Source organism: Gorilla gorilla, chromosome 17 (genome assembly GCF_029281585.2).
Source record: "Gorilla gorilla gorilla isolate KB3781 chromosome 17, NHGRI_mGorGor1-v2.1_pri, whole genome shotgun sequence".
In the NCBI taxonomy this organism is placed as follows: Eukaryota; Metazoa; Chordata; class Mammalia; order Primates; family Hominidae; genus Gorilla; species Gorilla gorilla.
In genome coordinates this window covers 31,101,794-31,123,251 of record NC_073241.2, presented here as the reverse complement: position 1 = coordinate 31,123,251, position 21,458 = coordinate 31,101,794, and the positions used below count along the sequence as shown (strand labels likewise).

The window sequence follows — 21,458 nt, the reverse complement described above, 5'->3', positions numbered from 1 at the left end:
TATTTTTAGTTTTTTGAGTAACCTCCAAACTGTTCTCCAATTGGTTCCACTAATTTACATTTCCATGAACAGTGTATGAGGGTTCTCTTATCTTCACATCTTTGTCAGGATTTGTTATTGCCTGACTTTTGGATATAAACCATTTTAGCTGGGGTGAGATGATATCTCATGGTAGTTTTCTACACTGAGAATTTCTCTAATGATCAATCATGTCAAGCATCTCTTGATATGCCTGTTTACCATCTGTATGTTTTGAGAAATGCCTATTCAAATCTTATCCTCATTTAAAAAATTAGATTATTAGATTTTTTCCTAGAGAGTTGTTTGAGCTCCTTACATATTCTGGTTATTAATCCCTTTTCAGGTGGGTAGTTTGCAAGTATTTTCTCCCATTCTGTGGGCTGTCTCTTCACTTTGCTAATTGTTTCCTCTGCTATGAAGCAGTTTTTTAACTTGATGTGATCCCATTTGCCCATTTTTGCTTTGGTTGCCTGTGCTTGTCAGGTATAGCCCAAGTAATTTTTGCTCAGACCAATGTCCTGGAGATTCTTCCCAATGTTCTCTTGTAGTATAGTAGTTTCATTGAGGTCTTAGATTTAAGTCTTTAATTCATGTTGATTTGATTTTTGTATATGGTGAGAGGTAGGGGTCTAGGTGCATTCTTCTGTATGTGTATATCCAGTTTTCCCAGAACCATTTGTTGAAGAGATGTCTTTTGTTCAATGTATGTTCTTGGCACATTTATGAAAAATGAGTTCACTGTAAGTGTGTGTGGATTTGTTTCTGGGTTCTCTATTCTATTCCAGTGGTCTGTGTGTCTGTTTTTATGCCAGTGCCATGGTGTTTTCGTTATATAGTTCTGTAGTATAATTTGAAGTCAGGTAATGTGATTCCTCCAGCTTTGTTCTTTTTGCTTAGAATAGCTTTGGCTATTCTGGGTCTTTTGTGGCTCCATATAAATTTTAAGATTGTTTCTTCTATTTCTGTGAAGAATGTCATTCATATTTTGACAGGGAGTGCATTGAATCTGTAAATTGCTTTGGATAGTATGGACATTTTAACAATATTGATTCTTCCAATCCATGAACATGGAATCTCTTTCCATTTTTTGGTGTCCTCTTCAATTTCTTTCATCAGTGTTTTATCATTTTCATTATAAAGATCTTACACTTCTTTGGTTAGGTTAATTTCTAGGTATTTAATTTTATTTGTGGCTATTGTATATAGGACCACTTTTTAAATGTCCTTTCCAAATGGTTCACTGTTGACATATAGAAATGCTACTGATTTTTGTATATTGATTTTGTATCCTGCAACTTTACTGAATTTATCAATTCTAATAGTTTTTTTGGTGGAGTCTTTAGTATTTTCCAAATAAAATGTATCATCTGCAAACACAAGGATAATTTTACTTCTTCCATCCCAATTTGGATTTCTTTTTTTATTCCCTTTCTTTCTCTTCTATAATGGCTCTAGCTAGGACTTCCGGTACTATGTTGAACAACGGTGGTAAAAGTGGGCATCCTCATTGTGTTCTAGATCGCAGAGAAAAGCTTTTCATTTTTTCCCCATTCAGTACGGTAATGACTGTGGGTCTGTCATATACGGTTTTTATTAAGTTGAGGTATGTTACTTCTATACCCAGTTTTTTTAGGGTGTTTACCATGAAGGGATGTTGAATTTTATCAAATGTTTTTTCAGCATCAACTGAAATGATCTTATGGTTTTTATCCTTTACTGTGTGGATATAATGTATCGCATTGATTGATTTACAAATGTTGAACCATCCTTGCATCCCAGAGACACATCCCACTTGTCATGATGAATGATCTTTCCCATATATTGTTGAATTCAGTTTTCTAGTATCTTGTTGAGGATTTTCGCATCAATATTTATCAGATATATTAGCATGTTTTTGGTTTTGGTTTTGGTTTTTGGGTTTTTTTGTTTTTATTTTTATTCTTTTTGAGACTGAATCTCACTCTGTCACCCAGGCTAGAGTGCAGTGGTGTGATCTCAGCTCACTGCAACCTCTGCCTCCCAGGTTCAAGTGATTCTCTGGCCTCGGCCTCATGAGTAGCTGAAATTACAGGTGCCTGGCACCACACCCAGCTAATTTTTGTATTTTTAGTAGAGACGGGGTTTCACCATATTAGCCAGGCTGGTCTCGAACTCCTGACCTCCAGTAAACCACCCACCTCTGCCTCCCAAAGTGCTGGGATTATGGGAGTGAGCCACCACTTCCAGCCTACATGTGTCTTTATGGGAGAAGAGTGTTTCCTGTAGGCAACAGAGCAATGGGTTTTTTTATTTTATTTATTTTTGAGCTGGAGTCTTGCTCTGTCACCAGACTGGAGTGCAGTGGCACCATCTCGGCTCACTGCAACCTCTGCCTCCCGGGTTCAAGTGATTCTCCTGCCTCAGCCTCCTGAGTAGCTGGGACTACAGGTGCGCCCCACCACACCCTGCTAATTTTTGTATTTTTAGTAGAGACAGGGTTTCACCATGTTTGCCAGGATGGTCTGTAGCTCTTGACCTCATGATCTGCCTGCCTTGGCCTCCCAAACTGCTGGGATTACAGGCGTGAGCCACCACACCTGGATGGGTCTTGTTCTTTCATCCATTCATCCACTCTATCTTTTGATTGAAAAGTTTAGTCCACTGACATTCAATGTTATTATTGATAAGTAAGGACTTACTCCTGCCATTTTGTTATTTGTTTTCTGGTTGTTTTGGGGTCTTCTCTTCCTTCTTTCCTTCCTGTCTTTCATTAGTGAAGGTAATTTTCTCTGGTGATATGATTTAGTTTCTTGTTTTTTATTTTTCGTGTATCCATTGTTATATTTTTTGGTTTGAGGTTACCATGAGGCTTGTAAATACTATCTTATAATCCATTATTTTAATCTTATAAGTTTTCATAAACAAGTAAAAAGAAAACTAATAAAAACTCTACAACTTAGTCTCCCTATTTTTTAACTTTTTGTTATTTCTATTTATATCTTATTATACCATCTATGTCTTGAAAAGTTGTAGTTAATATTTTTGATTGGCTCATAGTTTAGTCTCTCTACTTAGAGTAAGAGTAGTTTATACATCATAGTTACAGTGTTATAACATTCTGCATTTTTCCGTATACCTACTATTACCAGTGAGTTTTATACCTTCAGGTTGTTACTTATTGCTCATTAATGTCCTTATCTTTCTGATTGAAATACTCCCTTTAGCATTTCTTCTAGGACAGGTCTGGTGTTGACAAAATCCCTCAGCTTTTGTGTGGAAAAGTCTTTATTTCCCCTTCACTTTGAAGGATATTTTCACTGGATACACTGTTCTAGGGTAAATGTTTTTTTCCTTCAGCACTTTCAATATGTCATGCCACTCTCTCCTGGCCTGAAACGTTTCTACTAAAGAGTCTGCTGCCAGATATATTGTAGCGCCATTGTATATTATTGGTTTCTTTTCTCTTGCTGCTTTTAAGATCCTCTTTTTATCCTTGATCTTTGGGACTGTGATTATTAAATGCCTTGAGGTAGTCTTCTTTGAGTTACATCTGCTTCGTGTTTTATAGCTTTCTTGTACTTGGATATTGATATCTTTCTGTAGGTTTGGGACGTTCTGTTACCATCCCTTTGAATAAACTTTCTACACTCCCCACCTCCTCTTTAAGGCCAATACCACTTATATTTGTCCTTTTGAGGCTATTTTCTAGATCCTGTAGGCAGGCGTCATTGTTTTATATTCTTTCCTTTGTCTCCTCTATGTATTTTGAAATAGCCTGTCTTCAAGCTCATTAATTCTTTCTTCTGGTTTATCAATTCTGCTATTAAAAGACTAATGCATTCTTCGGCATGCCAATTACATTTTTTGGCTCCAGAATTTCTGCTTAATTCTTTTAAATGATTTCAATCTCTTTGTTAAACTTATCTAATAGAATTATGAATTCCTTCTCTGTGTTATCTTGAATTTCTTTGAGTTTCCTTCCTCAACACAGCTATTTTGATTTCTTTGTCTGAAAGGTCACATATCTCTGTTTCTACAGGATTGGCCCCTGGTGTCTTATTTAGTTCATTTGGTGAGGTCATGTTTTCCTGGATAGTGTTGATGCTAGCAGATATTCTTTGGTGTCTGGGCATTGAAGAGTTAGGTATTGATTGTAGTTTTCACTGTATTTATTGTAGTTTTCACTGTCAGGGCTTGTTTGTACCCGTCTTTCTTGGGAAGGCTTTCCAGATATTTGAAAGAACCTGGATACTGTGATCTAATCTCTATCTGCTTTAGGGGGCACCCCAAGCCTCCTAAACTCTGGTTCTTGCAGACTCATAGTGGTACTGCCTTAATGGTCTTGGACAAGATCCAGGATAATTCTCTGCATTACCAAAAAGAGACTCTTGTTTTCTTCCCTTACTTTCTCCCAAACAAACAGAGTCTCTCTCTCTGTTCTGAGGCACCTAAAGCTTGGGGTTGAGTGACATAAGCACATCTGTGGCCACCACTACTGTGACTGCATTGGGTCAGACCTGAGGCCAGCACAGCACGGGGTCTTGCCCAAGACCTGCTGTAACCACTCCTTAGGTATTGCAGGAGTTTACTGAAGGCCCTGGGGCTCTATAGTCATCACATGGTAAAAACAGCCAGGCCTGCGTCCTTGCCTTCAGGATGGCAAGTTCTCCTAGCCTCCAGGTGGATCCACAGGTGCTGTCTGGGAATCAGGGCCTAGATCAAAAACTGTAAAAGTCTACCTAGTGTTTTATTGTGCTATGGCTGAGCTGTCACTCAAACCACAAGATGCAGTCCCTCCCACTCTTTCCACCCCGTCCAAAGGCAGAGGAACATCAATCCATGGCCACCTCAAACACAGGACATGGGGGGGTACTGCCAGACTACCACCAATGTTCTCATAAGGCCCAAAGGCTCTTAAGTCAGTTTGTAGTGAATGCTCCTGTTAATTATTTTAAAATGTTTTTTTTTTTTTTGAGATGGAGTCACCCTGTCACCCAGGCTAGAGTGCAATGGCATGATCTCAGCTCAGTGCAACTTCTGCCTCCCAGGTTCAAACGATTCTCCTGCCTCAGCCTCCCAAGCAGCTGGGATTACAGGCAACCACCACCACATCCAGCTAATTTTTGTACTTTTAGTAGAGACGGGGTTTCACCATGTTGGCCAGGATTGTCTCGAACTCCTGACCTTGGGATCCTCCCACCTCAGCCTCCGAAAGTGCTTCTTATAAAACTACAAAGTAGCTTAATGCATTATAAAAATAATCAAACTTACCCTTCTACAAATACTCGAAGAAGAACATCCATGAGAAAAAATAAGGCAATAGCTAGAGAAATAGAACGATACTCCAAAGGAATATAAAGTTTGCTGTCAGTGAAAATTAGGTCAGCAAGGACGAGAGTGACATCCAGTAAGACCAGGAAAACTCCAAATAGTCTAAAATAAACAAATAAATAAATAAATAAATGCAAAGATAAAGGGGCATTTGTCCCTGTAGCTATACTATATTTAAGCCACTGATCAGGTACCAAAATGTTATTATTTAGTATTAAGCTGCCCAGTGGCAGGAAAAACTGTAATGCCTTAGAATCTCAGAAAAATCACTGTTTTCACCCAATAGAAGAAGTTCTTAATAAACAAAATTCTCACCAAACCACTTCACAAGATATTATTGTGGCCTTTTACAGTAAACACACCAGGCCAACACCTCAAGAGAGAAAAGTAAAAGTGAATTGAAATCACCTGTCTGTTTACAAACTCTTCTTAAAATTTGCGAATTTCATAAGAAGTTTATACCAATTTCTCATAAAAAATAAACCCTCATTAATCTGGATAATTCTAAAGAATTTATTAATAAAAACCAAATGAAAGCATGAGTAACATAAGCTCTTAAAAGACCAAGATTTTTCATCAGTGACATTTTCAACAAGCACATGATTTCATATTTATGGGTGCTTCTAGCAGAGTGATGGGCACATGAGTCTTGAACTCTAAAGTACCTCCTGCCACTTGCTGTTACATATTCTAAATACATTCTCCATAAATTGATTAGACTATTTGCCTAGTCTATGAAGGTGAATTCGTCTTTGAAGTACTTTTTTAAAAACTTGCAGCTCAAATTCAAATATTATTAATTCAAAAGGAAACAATTATATTGCATAAATCTATATCATAGTATGAAATCTTACTCTTATGTAGAGAAGAGTCTAAGTAAATTGTTTCCAAAATTGAAGAGTAATTCCTGATGTATACGGTACTAATAAAACACTTTATTAATAATTATAGAATTTTAACATTTGATTTTCATTAATGTTACTTTTGCAGATGGAAGAAAAACAATATTAATATATTACTATTAATCTTAGGCAAAAGCCATTTATTTTCAATTCTTAATGTTCAGCTTAAACCAAAATTCCATGATAAATTAGATTACATTAGATGGGGCACATGGCTACTTAGCAACTGATGGACAGTGGAAATGCTTTTTTGTTATTTCAGTGTTTCTCATTGAAGTATTAAGTCTCATATATATATATGTATGTATAGATATATATGAGACTCATATATTTTCTTTTCTTTTCCTTTTTTTTTTTTTTACATGGAGTCTTGCTGTGTCACCAAGGCTGCGGTGCAATGGTGCAATTTCAGCTCATTGCAACCTATGCCTCCTCGGTTCAAGCGATTCTTCTGCCTCAGCCTCCTGAGTAGCTGGGATTATAGGCACCCACCATTATGCTTAGCTAACTTTTGTATTTTTAGTAGAGATGGGGTTTCACCATGTTAGCCAGGCTGGTCTTGAACTCCTGACTTCATGTGATCCGCCCACCTCGGCCTCCCAGAGTGCTGGGATTACAGGCGTGAGCCACCGTGCCCAGCCAAGTCTCAGATATATTTAATACATGGTGTTTTCTATGTCTCACATACCCAAATGCAAAGGATGATACAATTGAATGCACAATTTTCTTAATCTTGCTGCTGCAAAAAGAAGTAAAAATAAAATTAATCAGATTTCTTCTAACATATATTGTAAATTTAACCAAAAAACAAAGGGCCTTATAAATATAATTTCAAAAGAAAATTATTCAGAAGTTGTATAACAAAATGCTTTTTACTAATAGCTAAAATTTTATTCTTCCTGCTCCATGAGTATTTTACTTGTTTACTATGCTATCCAGAATATATGCACATAAGACAGTAAACTTTGGATGTTTAGTAACATTTCCATTGCATGCAAAGCTCCAACCCCAACTTTATGGCAATACTAAACTTAAACTTGTGGTCATCATCTCAAGGAGTATAGCATGAAGACAGAAAAGGGTGGTAGAAGAGAACTGTATTTTAATGCCAGCCTGGGCAAATCATCAAACTTTGGCCAGATCTCAGTTTCCACTGCAATAAAATAAGGTGTTTCAGGAATGAGCATAGGGAGTAAATGGTGCTCTTGTCATCTCCTCAAACTAGACACCTAGTGAACAGATACACATTAGCAAGAGTCGCATATGAGGTTGCAAACGAACTTCAGAGGTAAGACATTTTAGTAAGATATACTTCAAAGGAGAAACACCCGAAAGACTGGGCTCCTTCCATTAATCAAAGGAAGGAGAACCTGTTTGATGGAGCCTCCAATAATGCCTCATTTTACCTTATGGCTGGAGACAAGGTAGCTCATGAGGAACAATTTTTTTTGTCCTACTGAAGCCTCCTGTGTTGGAGGCTCTTCAGGAGAAGAAGCCTCCAACACAGGAAGCTTCAGTAGGAGAAGACTTCAGGAAGTTTCTGTCATACTGAAGCCTCCAACACAGGACTCAAATTCCACCCCAAGAGCCATGAATCCTAAGACAATGCTCACAGCCTGTGCCTAAGACGGGAGAACAAAGAGGGCAGATACTGAGCAGAACTGGAGCACTGACAATTGGCCTTTGACATGAACAGACATTTCTCAAAAGAAGACATGCATGTGGCCAACAAACATATGAAGAAAAGCTCAATATCACAGATTAGAGAAATGCAAATCAAAACCACAATGAGATACCATTTCACACCAGTCAGAATGGCTATTACTAAAAAGTCAAAAAATAACAGATGCGGGCAAGGTTGCAGAGAAAAAGGAACACATATACATTGTTGGTGGGAGTGTAAATTAGTTCAATCACTGTAAAAAGCACTATGGCAATACCTTGAAGAGCTAAAAGCAGAACTATTTGACTGAGCAATCCCAATACTGAGTAGATACCCAGAGGAATATAAATCATTCTACTATAAAGACACATGCATATGAATGTTCACTGCAGCACTATTTACAATAGCAAAGACATGGAATCAACCTAGGTACCCATCAATGACAGATTGGATAAAGAAAATGTGGTACATATATACCATGGAATACTATGCAGCCATAAAAAAGAATGAGATCATGTATTTTGTGGGAACATCGATGGAGCTGGAGGCTCTTATCCTTAGCAAACTAGTGCAGAAACAGAAAACCAAATACTGAATGTTCTCACCTATCAGTGGTAGCTAAATCATAAGGACTTATAAACACAAAGAAGGAAATAGACACTGGGGTCTACTTAAGTGGGGAGGGCAGGAGGAGAGAGAGGAGCAGAAAAGATAACTATTTGGGTACTGAGCTTAATACCTGGATGATGAAATAATATGTAAAAAATAAAAAAAAACCTCCCTGACACAAGTTTACCTATGTAGCAAACCTCACGTGTACCTCCAAACCTAAAATAAAAGTTAAAAAAAAAAACATTGGCCTTTGATGAATGATGTTAGGTTAACCTGAGATAAAGGAAATCCCCAATCCTTCTAATCTTCCCCTCTCCACCTGGACCCACCACCTCCACCCAGGCTTGGAGAGTTAAGGCTGATGTAGATGGAGGATCAATTGGCCAAAAGAGGTGAATTCTCTCCTCAAGTTGCCATTCCCTTACTACAAGAACCTCTGATCCCACACAGTCTACTAGATCTCTGGGTATCAAGGAAATGTCATAAATCTGAACTCACTTGACAATGTCACCATACAGAACCAAGTCTAACAGATTACGAAGGCATGAAGAAGTGGCTTGGGTGGCTTTAGCCCCTTAATCTGTTTCAGTGTACCCTGAAACTATACCAAGTAAATACACAATTGAGACTTTTTTGCTTAAAAAAAGAGTACTATGTAAATGAAGCTTCAAGCAGTTATGTGCAGAGTTTGCAGGGAAATAACTATGACTCAGTAAATCCATATCCAGGAAAAGTACTGTTCACACTCGGGAGCAACAGACAGACACTCCAACATGAAGCAACACAAAGCATAGCCTCCATGTACCTTTCCTAAAAACAATTACTCAAAGTGCTTGAGTCAGCTGAGCAATGAATCAAAATGAAGAACAAAAATGTAGCAGGTGACCAAAAGCAATGGCAACAAAAGCCAAAATTGACAAACAGGATCTAATTAAACTAAAGAGCTTCTGCACAGCAAAAGAAACTACCATCAGAGTGAACAGGCAACCTACGGAATGGGAGAAAATTTTTGGAATCTACTCATCTGACAAAGGGCTAATATCCAGAATCTACAAAGAACTCACACAAATTTACAAGAAAAAAATCAAACAACCCCATCAAAAAGTGGGCAAAGGATATGAACAGACACTTCTCAAAAGAAGACATTTATGCAGCCAACAGACACATGAAAAAATGCTCATCATCACTGGCCATCAGAGAAATGCAAATCAAAACCACAATGACATACCATCTCACACCAGTTAGAATGGTGATTATTAAAAAGTCAAGAAACAACAGGTGCTGGAGAGGATGTGGAGAAACTGAACACTTTTACACTGTTGGTGGGACTGTAAACTAGTTCAACCATTGTGGAAGACAGTGTGGCGATTCCTCAAGAATCTAAAACTAGAAATACCATTTGACCCAGCCATGCCATTACTGGGTATATACCCAAAGGATTATAAATCATGCTGCTATAAAGACACATGCACACGTATGTTTATTGCGACACTATTCACAATAGCAAAGACTTGGAACCAACCCAAATGTCCAACAATGATAGACTGGATTAAGAAAATGTGGCACATATACACCATGGAATACTAAGCAGCCATAAAAAAGGATGAGTTCATGTCCTTTGTAGGGACATGGATGAAGCTGGAAACCATCATTCTCAGCAAACTATCGCAAGGTCAGAAAACCAAACACTGCATGTTCTCACTCATAGGTGGGAATTGAACAATGAGAACCCTTGGACACAGGAAGGGGAACATCACACACCAGGGCCTGTCATGGGGTGGGGGGATGGGGGAGGGATAGCATTAGGAGATACACCTAATGTAAATGATGAATTAATGGGTACAGCACACCAACATGGCACATGCATGAATATGTAACAAACCTGCACATCGTGCACATGTACCCTAGAACTTACAGTATAATAATAAAAAAAAAGTAGCAGGTGAAAATGTAAATAAATGATTCTAAAAGTAAAGATAAATGATATAAAATCATTAATAATAGTATTGATTTGAATTTTTAGGCATTCTTACACTAGGATTCAAGGTGTGGAAGAAGATAGAAGTAAAGGCAGGTTGCATTTCTTATCTTTCACAGGTACAAGTCCAGTTTTATTCTCGATATTGATGGAAAAAATGGTATAATTATGTTTTCTAAACATTTAAATATAAACATTGATAGACTAGAAAAGGGCTTCTGACTTGCATATCAGCAAAAAATGCAAGGGATAAAAATAAATCAATTAATAGCAAAACATAGACAAATTTACAAAGAAAATATCAAAGTATTTTTAATAAAGAAAAAGATGATAAATAAAACCAAACGTACCAGAAATCATAAATACAAACATATTACTCTCATATTGCATATTGAGAAATACTCTCAGATAACTTTGAAATTAAAGGCATTACATGCTATACACGAGAGACAAAAACTAAATTTAAATGACAATTCAAAAATAAAGAGATAGAGGCCAGGCGCGGTGGCTCACGCCTGTAATCCCAGCACTTTGGGTGGCCAAGGTGGGTGGATCATGAGGTCAAGAGATCGAGACCATCCTGGCCAACATGGTGAAACTCCATCTCTACTAAAAATACAAAAAATTAGCTGGGCGTGGTGGTGCATGCCTGTAGTCCCAGCTACTCGGGAGGCTGAGGCAGGAGAATCGCTTGAACCTGGGAAGCGGAGGTTGCAGTGAGCTGAGTGGAGCCACTGCACTCCAGCCTGGTGACAGAGCAAGACTCCGGCTCAAAAAAAAAAAAAAAGAGAGAAGAAAAGATATGAGATACTAAACCTTAATACACTGAAAGTTCCAATAATATCAAAGTTGAATTAAAAGCACAAATATTAACTATGAACCTGACTCATTTTTTATCAATAGAAGGTGGAAGCTACATGACACTAACAAGACCGTGTTTAATGAAATGGGATTTGTATTGAAGGCAGGTGCTATCTCCCCCACTGGACACATTTTTCTCTTGTGCAGACTCTGGGGGTAGGGAGGTGGCCATGATGCAAAGCACGAAAAACACTGTAGTGACTCTGGTCTTCCTGCTCACTCTAGATCACTAAAACAGTGTAAGGACAATACAGAGGGATAACATGTTCATGCTGAAAAAACTATGAGTCACTTAGGAGACAAGTAAATTTCTACACTTTATACCTTAAGACAAAGTAAATTCAGGGCAGATATTTTATTTAAATGAAGAAAATAAATTCAAAACAGAAATTTTGGTGGATATATTTAAAATCTTGGGGTGAGAAGGACTTTCTGAGAATAACATTAAAGGCAAAATCACAAAGAAAAGTACAGATACATTTGATTACATGAGGATTAAATGCTTTTATGTAGTGAAAAGCAAGACAACCTGGGAGAAATTGCTTATATTACATAAAATAGGAAAAGGATCAATAGATTTAACTTTTCAGTCCAAAGACAGAAAAGGATAAATGAAGGTGTGTCAAAGAACGTGCATTAGAACAAATATATTTACTAATATCAGAGAAATCAATGATGGCTAGTGTTAAGTGTGGGAGGGGAGAAATGTACACTTTGCATCTTGATGTTAAAGCACATATCAATATCAATAGCGTCACAATCATTCCCTTTGACACAGAATTTCCACTTCTGAGAATTTATAACAAGCAAATAACCAACAATATACGGAGATTTAGCCTCAAATATATTCATTTTTGTAAGTTAAAAACTTGTAAAAAACTGAATTGTTCAGCAATATCTGACTATTAAATGAATTATAGCACATCTACACCATGAAATATCACACAACTGTTACAAATAATGTTGTAAGTGCACATGAATATATATTAACAAAAAATATAGCCATGATGTCATTAATAAGGTTATTTGCAAAAGAATAAGTATGGTCTCATATCTGTAAACAAAAAAAGTGTATGCTTAAAGAACTTAGAAGTGCATGCATCAAAGTTTAAGAATGACTAAATGTGGGTAGATTTGTTGATTGTATTTTCAGATTTTCCTTAATGAACTCTTACATTATTTTTAGCTTTTAGAATAAAACCTATTTACAGAACTACAGAGTTTTCAAAGTATTTTCGCATGTTATTTTCATTTTATTACTAATTTTTTAAATACAATATCCAGTACATGGATTGCATAATAGCCAGTTCACATTTGAAGAATCTGAAAGTTAAAGAGGGTTAGTGACTTGCCGAGTATCAGGTGAATGAATATATGATGCCAAAGCCAAGCATGATTCCAGCTTTTACTATAAATCCAATATCATTCCCCTGTTATGAAACACCAGCATTTCTCACAGGGACTACTGCAAATTCCTCCTATATCTATGTAATGAGACTTTGTAATTTAAAAATAAAATAAAATGAAAACCTGCTTTATTTTGTTTGGAGTGGGGAAAGAAGGAAATGCTTGCCGTGCTTAATCGGTCTAATTTTGTTTCAGCCCTGGGCAGCTCCATTACAGAAAACGTATAGCTAATCTGCAGACACACAGTTTAATTCAGTGGCAAATTCAGGGTAATTTGAAGAACTATTTTTATTTGCCGTCTTTGTTTCCAATCTTTGTTTAGTCACCAACAGCTTACAACCATGGTGAGTTAACTTCCTCTATGGCAGTACTTCCTCTCCAGCATTGACACAAGCTGGTGAATGGTTATACAACTGGGCAAGAAAGAAGCAGAAGAAAAATCTCCTGAATATGTCTGCAGTTATGACACAAGCCAGTCTAAGAATGTATTGTTTCATTACAGTGAGTACATGATAAAATGCCTTCAGGTCAGTGCAACAGGAAGTACTCTAGTGAGATTAGAAACAAATAAGAATAAAATCCCAATGAGCATAAAGAGGTCTTTAGTCAGCAAAATATGTTTGCTTTTGCTATCAATACTATTTGCTCATAGGCAAAATGTACAAAATTGGGAATCACACCATATCCAGTAAAAATGAGAAACGTTCACTATTGATGAGTTAAGTAGCATTCTGCATTCCCGTTTTTTTTAAAAAAACTTTTAATGGAATTAATTTCCTCTAAGAATACTTTTTACATTTTCAAGCTAGAAGAACATTTATTTCTGAATGGATGGAATTTTTTTTTCAAAATAATACTTGTCTAAGAATTCAACTGGAGTAAATACGGTGTACCCTCCCACCCATACATTTTGATATCTTTCCATAGTTTCCCTTTTTCCTTCTTGCCTCAGCGGAAGCCCTGTTTAACTAAAGGTAAGAGATCCATCAATGGCTCCCTCCTTTCAAACTTCAAACTGACCTACTCATATGAAGCAACATTTTCAGCATCTTCAACTTCAAACTTGGAAAGTCGTGCTAACACACTTTAGCCACCAAGAAAAAAAAGCAAAAATATATCATTAGATATTTGCTACACAAAATAGTGATGAAAAATATATTTGAATAACAAGAATCCCATGAATCTAAAGGATGTAGTAAACATGACTTAGCTCACTGGAAGACCTAATATTTAAGAAAGAAAATTACAATCATTAACCAGAAACTCTTTCCTCATGGATACTCCCAACACTGAATTTTGCATATTTTTATCTTCTTTTCTCTCTCTGTCTCTTTCTATATATATGTATATAAAGATATATAAAAGAATATGTATATGGATATATAATATATAAATAATATGTGTATAGACATATCTCAAAGACATTGTGGGTTTCATTCCAGACCACTGCAATAAAGCAAAAACTGCATTAAGCAACTCACACAAATGTTTTGGGTTCCCTGTGCATATAAAAGTTATGTTTACCCTACACTGTAGCCTGTTAAGTTTGCAATGGCATTATGTTCAAAAAACTTATGTGTATACCTTAATTAAAAACTACTTTATTGGTTAAAAAATGCTAATGATCACCTTTTGCTGGTGGAGGGCGTTGCCTCCATGTTCATGGCTGCTGACTGATCAGAGTGGTGGTTGCCAATGGTCGGAGTGGCTGAGACAATTTCTTAAAATAGGACAACAATGAAGTTTGCTGTAGCAAATGGTTCTTCCTTTCACAAGTGAGGATTAAGTGGTGAAGCCATCAGGTCCTGGACTTTGTTGAAAGCCTTTTTATTACTGATTTAATCTCATTACTTGTTTTTGATCTGTTCAGGTTTTCTGTTTCTTCTTGGTTTAGTCTTGGTAGGTCGTATGGGTCAAGGATTTTGTCCACCTCCTCTAGGTTTTCAAATTTATTGTAGAGTTGCTCATAATAGTCTCTAATAATTATTTTTATTTCTGTCATTATCTGTTATGCAGTCTCTTTTTTTGTTTCTGATTTTACTTATTTGGGTCTTCCCTTTTTCTTAATTAGTCTAGATAATGGTTTGTTGATATTTTTTAAAACTTTTTGTTGTTAACCTTTTGTAATTTTTGCCTCAAATTTGTTTATTTCTGTTTGGTCTTCATTATTTATTTCCTTTTAATAATTTGGGGTTTGGTTTGTTCTTACTATTCTAGTTTCTTGAGGTAGAATTGTTCAGTGGTTTATTTGAAAGTTTTCTAGTTTTTTTGATCCAGGCATTTATTGCTAAAAATATACTTTTTTTTTATACTTTAAGTTCTAGGGTACATGTGCACAATGTGCAGGTTTGTTACACATGTATACATGTGCCATGTTGGTGTGCTGCGCCCATTAACTCGTCATTTACATTAGGTATATCTCCTAATGCTATCCCTCCCCCCTCCCCCTACCCAACAACAGACCCCAATGTGTGATGTCCCCCTTCCTGTGTCCGAGTGTTCTCATTGTTCAATTCCCACCTATGAGTGAGAACATGTGATGTTTGGTGTTTTGTCCTTGCGACAGTTTGCTGAAAAAATGATGAGTTCATGTCCTTTGTAGGGACACGGATGAAGCTAAAAACATATTTCTTAATAACTGCTTTTGTTGCGTCCCCTGTTTTGGTATACTGTGTTTCTAGTTACATTTGTTTCAAGGAATTCTTAAATTTCATTCTTAATTTCTTTCTTCACTCACTGTAACTCAAGGGCATGTTGTTTAATTTCCATATGTCTGTATAGTTTTGAATGTTCCTCTTGTTATGAATGTCTAGTTTTATTCCATTGTGGTAAGATAAGATACCTGATAGAATTTCAATTTTTAAAAATTTGTTGAGACTTGTTTTGTAGCCTAACATACAGTCTATCTTGGATATTGTTTCATGTGCTGATGAAAAGAATGTGTATTCTGGAGCTGTTAGGTGAGATGTTCTGTATATGTTTGTTATTTATGTCCATTTGGTCTATGGTGGAGTTTAAGTCTGATGTTTCTTTGTTGATTTTCTGTCTAGATGATTTGTCCAATGCTGAGAGTGGGATACGGAAGTGCCCAACTCTTATTGTAATGGGGTCTATCTCCCTCTTTAGATCTAGTAATATTCGCTTTATATATCTAGGTGCTCTGGTGTTTGAGTGCATACATATTTACAATTATACACATATTACAATTATATTTCTTGCTGAATTGCACCCTTTATTATTACATAATACTCTTGTTTGTCAATTTTTATGGTTTTTAACTTGAACTCTGTTTTGTCTGATACAAGTATAGCTATCCCTGCTCACTTTGGGCTTCCATTTGCATAGGATATCTTTTTCCATCCCTTTATTATCAGTCTATGTGTTTCTATACCAGTAAAGTGAGTTTCTTTTAGATAAAATATAGTTGGGTCTTATTTTTTAATCCACTCAGTAAGTCTATATCCTTCATGGGGTATTTAATCTATTAACATTCAAAGTTATTATTGGTAGGTGAGGAGTTACTTCCAACGTTTTATTGTTTTCTGGTTGTTTTGTATATATTTTATTCCTTTCTTCCTGTTTACTTTTGAAGTTGGGTAGTTTTCTGTAGTGATAAGGTTTCATTCCTTTCTCTTTCTCCTTTATGTATTGACTCTAACAGTGACTTTTAAAGTTTTGCATGTTTTCATGATGGTGGTTATCATCTTTTTACTTCCAGATGTAAGACTCCCTTGGACATTTCTTGTAATGTTGGTCTAGTGGTGATGAATTATCTTGGTTTTTGTTTATCTATGACAGATTTTATGTCTTCTTCATTTGTAAAGGATAGCTGTGCTGGCTATAATATTCTTGGCTGAAAGATTTTTTTCTTTCAGAACTTTGAATGTATCATCCCATTCTCTTCTAGCCTAAGGTTTTCCACTGGGAAATCAGCTGTTAGTCTAATGGGGATTCCATTATAAGTGTGTTACTTTCCTTTTGCTATTTTAAAAAATCTTTGTCTTTTGATTTTTCACAATTTGCCTATAATGTCTGGGTTGAATGTATTTGGGGTTCTTTGATCTTCCTGGAAATAGATGTCTAGCTCTCTCTCAAGAGTTAGGAAGTTTTATGCTATTTTATTAAATATGTTTTCCTCATATTTTCTCTACACTTTTCCTTCTGGAATGCCCATAATATGAATATTTGATCAAATTAATGGTGTCCCATAAATCCTGTAGGCTTTTTTCGTTCTTTTTTATCCTTTTTTGCCTGTCTGTGTTATTTCAAAAGACTTGTCTTCAAGTTCAGAAATTATTTCTTCTGCTTGTTCTTGTCTGTAAAGCCATTGATTGTATTTTTTCATTTCATCCATTGAACTGTTTAGCTTTTAGGGCTTCTGTTTGGTTATTTTTATGATATCTGTATCTTTACTGAATTTCTCTTTCACCTGATTTCATTGACTTGTCTATCTGTATTACCTTACATCTCACTGAGTTTCCTTAAGATTATTCTTTTTTCTGTCACATCATATGTTTATGATTGGGTTCTATTACTGGATAATTATTATTTCCCTTTGTAGGTGACATGTTTTCTTGCATTTTCATGGTTGCTGTGTTTCTAAATTGATTTCTATGCATCTGGTGAAAAAGTCACCTTTTCCAATTTTATGGAGTAGGTTTACTTGTATGAATTAATTTGTATGAATGGGTCTTGGATGTCAGTTCATTGGGGTATACCGGCCTTGGTTCTACATGGATGCAGTAAGTGTAGTCTCCATGTAGTTTATTCAGCTGTGATCCACACTAGTAACATTTGCAAGTTACTCAGTGGCCTAGGTTAAGGAAGTTTGTAGTGATGGTGGTGCAGCCTTGCCAGGGGTGGGCTCACTGGGCTGTTTCTCAGGGTAAGGGTGTGTGCAGGCATACAGTGGGTCAGAAAACTTGGAGTATGGCTTTATGCCGCTGGCCATGGTGCCATCACTCTAGCCAGGAGCATGGGGATGCAGTTGCTCAACCAGGACATGACTTCCAGATGTGCTTTGCAGGACAGTTTCTCAGGCCCAGGATGCAGGCACACAGCTGTTTGCCTGGCCTGGAAGCATGCACTCCAGGAGTGGCCTGAAGGGCTGTTTCCCATAACTGGTATGTGGGTACACAGCTGCTCATCTGGCCTGGGGGCAGTCTGCTGGGGGAAACTCATGGGCCAAATATATAGGTGCATAGCTGCTAAGCTGGACTGAAGGTATCTTTGCCAGGGCTGGCCAAGAGGGGTGTTTCTCAGGCCTGGGATACAGTCAAATGACTTCTCAGCTGTCCTAGATGTGTGTCTGCTGGGGGTAGTCCATAGAGCTATTCTAGCTCAGGAAGTGGGCACACTGCTGCTCAGCTGGCCTGGGTGGTGCCTGCCAGGGGAAGCCCTGGGGACTGCTTCTATGAGCCAGGATGTGGACACGAGGCTGCTCAGCTGGCGTAAGGGCATGTCTTCTGGGAGTAGCCCATGGAGCTCTTTCTTAGGTCCAGGACATGGGCATTCATGGCTGATTGGCTGGTCTGGAGGTGCATCTGCTGGGAATGGATACAGGAGTATTTCTCAGGCTCATCCAAGGTTGCACAGCTGCTTAGTTGGCCTGGGAGTGTTTCTGTGGGGGGTGGCCTAAAGGGCTCTTCCTCAAGCTGGGACATAGGTATGTGGCTGCTTAGTTGGCCTGAGTAAGCTCCCAGGGTTGTTTCTCGGCCCTGAGACTTGGGCATACACAGTTGCTTGTCTCTCAGGTCTGAGACACAGGTGCAAGGCCCACTTGGTGGTGTGCCTGCTGGGGCAGCCCGTGGGACTGTTTCTCAGGCCCTTATTAAAAGCAGAGGACTACTGGGCACGCCAGGAGCATGTCTGTGGTTGATGGGGCCCACAAGGCTGTTTCTCAGGTCCTGAGCATGGGCTCATAGTCACTCTGTTGACCTGCGGGTGTATCAGCTGCTCAGAGGCTTAGGGGCCTCTCCCACTTGGGAGAGGGCATGTAGTGGTTTGGCTGTCTTAAGAGTGAATTTACCCTGGATGGGACTGCAGATTATTCCTCTGTCTGGAAGTGTGGTGGTGGGGGTTGATTTCCCTACTCTGCATTACTTGAGTTACAGCCAGTCCTGGGACCAACCTCCACACAGCTGGGATTGTGGCTTTAACCCACCCATGTGGGCTTGGTGTACTGAAGATAAAGCTCCAGTGCTGGAGAGGCACAGTGGCTACTGGCCCCCAGAGGAGGGCACACTCAAGAGATGACTCTGTTCTCAAGATGGTGCTGTGTTGCTGCAGCTTAAGTCTCTGGGGGTGGGAAGTCTTCACCTTGTACTCCTAGTCCAGGACATGCAGCTGTGTCAATTCTTGGCAATACTCCAAACTGGCCTGAGGGCTTACAAAGACTGTGAGATTCTCTTGTTGTAAAGACTTTGTGTTTGTGATGGCAGTGGGGCTGGTGGGGATCTTCTGCCTACCTTCACCCTGCAATGAGAAGTCCCTCCTGTCTCTGGGCCAATTCAATCCAGATGGGGCAGAAGGGGCTGCACAGGCTGAGTGCTTCCGTACTATGGCAACTTTCAGTCACCACAGATGTGTCTCCACTCCTTTGCTGCACTCCAGGACTATCCCTTTGACACTCTAATCAAATCTTAGATGTTTATTTCTTGCCTCGGTTCTTTCTTGTAGGGGAGATGAGCACCAGACATCTCTAGTCACCCATCTTGCTTGATTTAGCATAATTCGTAAGGGCCCCAGGATTTTCAGAATAGTCAATGATTGTTGGCTTCAACTTAAAGTCACCAGCTTCATTAGCCCCTAACAAGAGAATTGGCCTGTGCTTTGAAGATTTGAAACCATGCATTGACTTCTCCTCTCTAAATATAAAAGTCCTAGATGGCATCTTCTTCCAATAAAAGGCTATCTTGTCTACATTGAAAATGTGTTGTTTAGTTTGGCCACATTCATCAGTTATCTCACCTAGATCTTCTGGATAACTTGCTGCTGCTTCTGCATCGGCACTGGCTGTTTACCTTGCACTTCTATGTGATGGAGATGGCTTCTTTCCTTAAACCTCATGAACAAACCTTTTAGTGTCAAGCTTTTCTTCTGCAGCTTCCTTACCTCTCCCAGGCTTCACTGAATCAAAGAAAGTGAGGGCCTTGTCCTGGATTACGCTTTGGCTTAAGGGAATGCTGTGGCTGGTTTGATCCTTTATCCAGACCACTACAACATTCTCCATATTAGCAATCAGACTGTTTTTCTTTCTCAACATTTGTATGTTCACTGGAGTAGCAGTCTTAATTTTCTTCAAGAAGTTTTTTGGCTTTTCTGTTTTGTTTTGTTTTTGTTTTTGTTTTACATTCACAACTTGGCTGAAGTGGTGCAAGAAGTCTAGCCTTCCTCACAATCATTTCTAGCTTTTGGTTTAAAGTGAGAGACATGTGACTCTTCCCTTCACTAGGACACTCAGAGACCATCATAGGCTTATTAAATGGCCTACTTTCAATATTGTTGTGTCTCAGGGAATAGGGAGGCCCAAGGAGAAGGAGAGAGATGGGGGAATGGCTAGTCAGTGGAGCAGTCACAACAAACATGTCATTGATTAGGCTTGTCATCTTAATATGGACATGGTTCGTGTTGCCCCAAAACAATTACAATAGTAACATCAAAGATCACTGATCACAGATCACCATAACAGATATGATAATAAAAAGTTTGGAATATTGCAAGAATTATTAAAATGTGACAAGAGACACAAAGTGAGAACACGCTGTTGGAAAAATAAAACCAGGAGACTTGCTCAATGTAGGGTTGCTACAAACCTTCAGTTTACAAAAAAGTAATATCTGAGGGGCAATAAAATAAAGCACAATAAAACAAGATATACCTGCATATACACACACATATATGTATATATAAACTATATATGTATATATATACATATATATGCTAAAGGATATATACATATATGTTTACATATATATACACACACATGCTCATATATATATTAAAGGATATATATATGACTACTGATGTTATTAATTTGGGTCAGTGCTAAAGAATATATCTATATATAGATATGTATATATAGATATATATACACACATTTAAATATGCACATATGTAGACATGTATATAGATATGTGTATCTATATACATATGTAGACATATGTATATAGATATATGTATATCTATATACACACATATGTATTTATATATCTATATATATTACATATATAGCTAAAAGATATATCTGTATATATACACACACACACATATACATGTGTGTTATGTGTGTGTGTGTGTAGATAGATTCTTTAGCACTGACCCAAATTAATAATGTCAGTAGTTTTCAATGACACCACCATTGAAAAGTGAGTTATATCAAATATATATCAAATTAGTGAAAGACTACTGATGTCATTTTATCCGGGCCAGTGCTAATGATTAAAAATGTACACTTCAGGTCAAGTGACTTCAGAGACATACTTTTCTGGTTGAAATTATGTACAATTGCTCTACATTTATAAACTGGCTGAACTCTGAAAATGTATATGTCAATGATTTGGAATCTACTATTAATATATCATTTTTTCCTAGAGGAAAACCTTATATTATGTAAAGGTGCTCTTGGGCCTTAAAAAACAAACTAATGAATCACAATTTAAGCGCAGTTCTTTATTACTTCATTTGTGAGTGAATTTTACCAATC

General features: G+C 37.6%; 1 protein-coding gene across 1 annotated transcript in view; it reads right to left on the bottom strand.

Moving 5' to 3' along the window:
* LOC129528465 (putative tyrosine-protein phosphatase TPTE) overlaps positions 1-21,458 on the bottom strand; it is a 42,064-nt gene that overhangs the window by 14,295 nt on the left and 6,311 nt on the right. The window contains 3 exon segments of the mRNA XM_055368861.1: positions 5,272-5,433; positions 6,922-6,972; positions 13,779-13,838. Of these exon segments, the coding sequence (XP_055224836.1) occupies positions 5,272-5,433; positions 6,922-6,972; positions 13,779-13,838 (273 nt within the window).